Source organism: Lytechinus variegatus, chromosome 1 (assembly GCF_018143015.1).
Source record: "Lytechinus variegatus isolate NC3 chromosome 1, Lvar_3.0, whole genome shotgun sequence".
Taxonomy (NCBI): Eukaryota; Metazoa; Echinodermata; class Echinoidea; order Temnopleuroida; family Toxopneustidae; genus Lytechinus; species Lytechinus variegatus.
Window position 1 is genome coordinate 13341013 of NC_054740.1, and position 5814 is coordinate 13346826.

General features: G+C 38.5%; 1 protein-coding gene across 1 annotated transcript; it reads right to left on the bottom strand.

Moving 5' to 3' along the window:
* Window positions 1-495: 495 nt before the first annotated feature.
* LOC121405797 lies at window positions 496-1816 on the bottom strand (the record flags this gene model as incomplete). The annotated part of the gene is made up of 1 exon (XM_041596786.1): window positions 496-1816. A coding segment is annotated over exon 1 (960 nt), but the record flags the coding sequence as incomplete, so codon positions are not given.
* Window positions 1817-5814: the final 3998 nt, after the last annotated feature.

Below are 5814 nucleotides of genomic sequence, written 5' to 3' on the forward strand. Positions count from 1 at the left end.
CTCAATTTCTTTTTCAACGTATCCATGTGTTCGAATGCTGATTTCAGGTTTTTAACAACCAATGGGACCCTGTCCCCTTCAAAATGTAATGAAAAACCAAACTTAAAACCATTATACAAGCACTGAGCATGCTCCTGATTAGGATAAGTAGCTAACATGGGCACCAAACGTGCTAACTTAATAGGGGTCGGAGCAATAGACGACACCGCACTAGCCGTAGACCTATTTACTGCCAGCGGGACTGGAACCGGCCCGCCCTTGGCTACACTGCTTAGCCCCATGACCTGTCGCCTGGCAGCGGGAACACTTGTGCTCATAGATGCAAGCTTTGCCTCGCATGCACTTGCCTCTATTAAAGGCAAAGCACACGCCTCGGCTGGGTGTGCCATTGGCTCCGGGTCCCTTTCCTCCGAAGGGAAAAGATTTTCTCGCGCCGTACTCCCCTCTGTAGAACTGATGGCGAGGGGCATGGGGTAAATTGTGGCGCTGCCGCGGACCATTAGAGGCCACCAGCATCAACCACAACTCGGCGTCGACGCTCGCCCAGGATCGCCCGGGTAAACGCGCCTGCTTGCTCCTAAACTGAGTGTCATAGTCACGCCAGCCATAACCTGCAAACGCACGGGCTGCATGCCTTATCAAATCCATATATTTCATGAGCTCCCTGCTCCTTTCAATGTGCTTCTCAGCGTAAATTGAGGCAAATACTAGAAACACCGAAGTCCACTGCTCTACCGACATGATTTTCTTAGCCTTTGATTGAGGTTGAAGTTGCAAACCAAGACCAGATCCCGATTGACACAAACTCAAAGTGGTGTCACCTACACTCAAGGCCCCAAACTCATCACGTGCATTATTATGCTTAAGGAGCACTCCCAAATCTATATATTCACTTGCCCAAATTTTTTCCTTCAGTGAGATAGCCACTTCCACACCTAGTGGGTCGCATGCGCTAATAAATGGTTCCGGTGCCCCCAACACGGCAGAAAGCCTAGGCGCCTGGGGCTCAGATCTCTCAACACCGACCTCCACTAGATCTAGGCCTAGATCTTCGGCTACCCCTGCCGACCGCGCCGGCACTGAAACTGCTGGCTGAGCCTGCCCCGAGCTACCGGTATCCGACTCCTGAGCTACTATCTCATGCCAAGCAATAGATCTGCCCACGGGCGCCTGGCCTTCCCGCCCCACTAGATCTAGATCTAGCTCTGCCATTTTATCACTAACTTTAGACCTAGGCCTACCACTTTTTTCATCAACATCGACAACTTGAGACTGAGAGGGATTTAACTCACCGCTCCTTCCTGGCCCGTTGTTGCCGCCTCCCAGCCCCAGATCCACACTTGCGGGGGTTGACGTCGCCCGTGGACCTCTCGGCCGACCCGGCCTCCTCTTCGGTGTGTCATCTCCCTTCCTCGCACCTGCGGTCGTTATTTTCTTGGCCTTAACCTTTGGCATGATCAACTCGCGAAACTAGAGTTAGACTCGAAGCTCCGTCACTCAGCCCAAGTCCAATGAATCCTGGATGCAATCACCTCCAAAGTTCAATCAAGCGAACCGCCAAGAAAAAATTCAATCCTGAAGTTGCAAACTGAATCTTTTAGGTCCACAAATCGGCACAGCTAACTTAGTCTTAGTTCTACGGCAACAATTCCTGAGGCTGAAGTCTGAAGACAGTAAAAAACTGAAATCAGCGTCTGTATAATCCAATAAAAGTATGAATCCTTTGTGTAGATATCCGGTATAGGTAGCTAGACAAATGTCGAAATATCTGCCACCTAGGCCTAGTTGCCAGTGCCGAAAGAAAATTTTCAAAAAATTTTGTAAGCACGCTTTACACATGCACCGTCATCTCTCTTCATTGAAAGCCAAAACGAAAATGAAGCATTCCCCGCACTTTTATCCGCGCATAGCTCAACCGCGGCAAATGTCTGGCATTGTGCCCAAATTCTTTGGCGCGGGCGCCAAAAAGCGCTGCCCCGCCCTTTACGGGTCGGGTCACGAGCCCTTTCTCGGGCAACCACGCCCCCTTTCAAAATCAAAACAAACTAAAATGTGTATTTTGCTAGCCCGCTAATAAATCATTTTAAATCGTCAAGCCGTCTTTAAAATCCATTATATACATGTAATACTAGACAGTCAAATGACTATCACATACCTAAAACTAGAACAAGTTTTTTTTGAGCAAAACTACATTTTTTACAGGACCCCAAACCTGGAACTATCTGGACATAGTAATAAAACAGGCATCTACCCTGAACCGATTTAAATTACTCATCAATTTTTTTCTTCTGAATTCTTAATGATTGAATGAAATATCCACGGTAGTGTTGATTATTTTAAAGATTAATGCCAGTTGTGGTAACAATCTCAAAATGAATTTTTACAGAATCCAATATAATGACCACCAAAGTGTCTGTTTGCATGAATAAAAAATATGTGCCAAAGGATTCTGGAAGAAAGGGTGTAACTGCAATAATAACAATGTATACTGTCTCACGTGCGCTTGTGTGTGTTGGCGATCTACAGTGTGAACGTTTTTCAGCTTAGATTTTATGATTTCACAAAGTTCAGTTTATGTTACTGTACCAGATCTAGAGCCACGATGGTATAGTTATACTTATCAACGGTTTTACAGACTTTCTCATGAAATCGGTGTTTTACTGCAACTACTTTCATTTAGCTTATATGATTTTGTATAATAGTGCAGTGTTTATATCTATTGCTGATCATTTTGCTATATTCATATCATACATGACCCTTGTAAATAATTTCGATAGGGGGTTTACATCTAACAAGCTTTGCTGTTTAGTAGGCCCCTCCATTTTTTAAATAACTTTGCTGGTACGTTTCAAAACTCCAAATGTTGTGCAGATGATGTATATTTCTACTGTAAATGATTTATTTTTGAAATGTACTTTGAAAATTTGTTGAATATGAATACATAAATAAATAAATGAATAAATAAATAAATAAATAAATATTTTTTTTCGAATGCAATTAATTGACTGGTGAATTTTAGACTACACTGTATGAATGATTTTATCTTGTTATCTCAGTCTTTTTGTTAAATTCAATATAATTTTGTTAATAATTCATGACGGTTACTTACTTTAATTTCACTTTACTTATTGTTAACTGGACTTTTCTGGAATATTTTATATTCATGGGGAAGGAGGGGGGGGGCTTTATGGTAAATTGCACTAAATCCATATAAATATTTTATATCAGTCAATTATGCTAATGTATTCACGAAACCATACTAATTTTTTGTTCTTATTAACTAAAAAAAACTACTTTTGGGTGAAAATACTTATAGGATTCATAACAATTATAATACAAAAAATTGCGGTACCAAAATCCAGTTCTTTTATTATTGTTTTTATTCATTTTTTATGTATATTTTTGTATTTTCCCCTTTTATTTGTATTGTATTTTTTTCTTTTAGACAGAATTCATCTCTGACATTATTGATCATGATTATTTCGGCCATAAAGACCATCTGAATGTATTTCGTAACCGAGTATACCGGTGCCTCACAAATTTGGTCTCAAAAGTTGAATGTCGAGGGTTTTAGGGGCAAAAATCACAAAGGTAAGTTAGTATAAAATAATACAAATCAATACTCCATTAATATTTTGGGTGGGGATGAATACAATTTCGAAATCTATCCTAAGCAATTAGATTTTAAAAAGTCCATACTCTGCTCGCTAGTAGTTTTTTTAAAATAAATATTGCCTCATTTGCAATGTCTGGCCCCTAAATATATATATATATATATATATATATATATATATATATATATATATATATATATATTCATTACGCTTCTGTTCGCTACCATCAAATTATTGCTTAAATATTTTCGAAGTATATCTTAAATGTTTTCGAAATAATTTGTGAGATGCATGGTTGCAGACTGCGCAGCCACAAAATCGATTTGACTTTTCTTGACTAAAATGACTGTATAGCGCCCTCAGTTATTGACCGACACGTCTCTCGTGGCACGATTGACAGGTAATGAATATTGAATTAAACCCATACATATCTCTAAGGTTAACCCCTTGTAATATTCCGTATTCATTCATTTAGGCTTAAATATTCTAAGAAAAGACTGGAAAGCCTTTAAGCATAATTAAAAAAAAGTTTTCAACAGATGTTGTTACACGGCAGGTACTAAGCACCTTTCAAATTTATTTAATTTTTTTTTCGCGGTTCCTCACAGCTTGCTAAATTCGAATTTCGGGGGAGGGGGGTATTTCCTGTGACCCATCAGATTTTTTCGGGGGGATCATTAAAAGCAATTTGAATAAATAAAACTTCCCATGTGTTGTGTTAAATGGCGTATTAGATTATTTTAATATGATATTGTTGATGCACATGCACTTTCTGTTGTGTTTCACCATTTCACTGATTTTCAAGATACAGAAAAATAATTTTGCGTGTTTTCTTTTTGTTTAATGATTTATTAAATTCTTTAAAGATTCTTCACGTTCAAATACTCATTTTTTTAAATAAATCATGTTGACATACGCTATAAAACAATATCATTATTTCTCATCTTAAATCTTTGAATACAATGTGCTAGTTGGCAAATCTGTAATATCGCCCTCACAATTCTCGCAAGGCCACGGAAAGGAGATGGAGAGGGGAGAGAGAGAGAGAGAGAGAGAGAGAGAGAAGGGAGAGAGGGGGAGAGCGAAATGAAGTGTGGGGGTGGGAAGACAGAGGGAAGGGGGGATAAGGAGAGGGGTGCTGAACTAATGCAAGAGATATTGAGAAGACGCCAGAAAGACCAAACAGCATTCAGCTCATGATACCACACAAGGCTAGTTATCCACGGGTTTCGCTGATACCGCACAGTCCTTTTTCAATGTATCTGTTCGTTGTCAACGAAACCTGCGGTTATTGGCTTGGCTCAGCGAAGTGCAAGCTTCATGGAATATTGATGACAGATCGAGCTTGAAATCGACGCGACGCAGCTACTCGAATCTCACCATGATATGTTTAAAGTAATCCTTATATAAATTATTGTTTCCAGAATAATCATAATCATGAGTATTTCTGAAAGAAATTCTAAGATGTCGTTTGAAAGCGATGAAGTTTGTTATGCACAATTACTGTGATGAAATAGAGATATATACTATATCTCTATGGATAGAGGTATATACTATATCTCTATGGATAATAATGATAATGAAAAGTTTACCATGATAGAGCAAGTTCTGAAATTAAGCGTAGGTTTTAATACTGGCTAGGTGCAGGTATATGGTGTTTAAAACAATAACTCACTGCATATAATACAGTTATCCGTCTTCTTGCCCAGATATAGAACACAGATGACGTGATTGACTTTTAACCAACGTTCGTGATCAGATGAGGCACGATTATGAATCTTTCACACAAAAAATGTCAGTAAACATAATTGTATGTTGGTCCACGCAAATTCGAAAGTGTGAATGTTTTTTAACTTTTACAAACTGACTTTGCGATTTTCACTCGCATAATATGCCTAGCAGGATTTCACTTTAAAATGTATGGTTTCTCGTAAAAAAAAATGCAACTATCTTTTCTCTATCATTCTTTCTTTTTCTTTCAAACGTAAATAAGCCATTCATTTTCACAAGAATCTTCTATAGTTTTTTTTTGCAATATAAATATTGTGTAATTTTACATATTTGTTTGTATAAAGCTGAACAGGCTATTCTGGATAAAGATCTGAAATAAATAAATAAATAATAAATAATTCAAAAGCCCATTCACCCATACAACTCAGTAACAAAGACAATATATTGTGGTATTCACAATTTCTGTTTA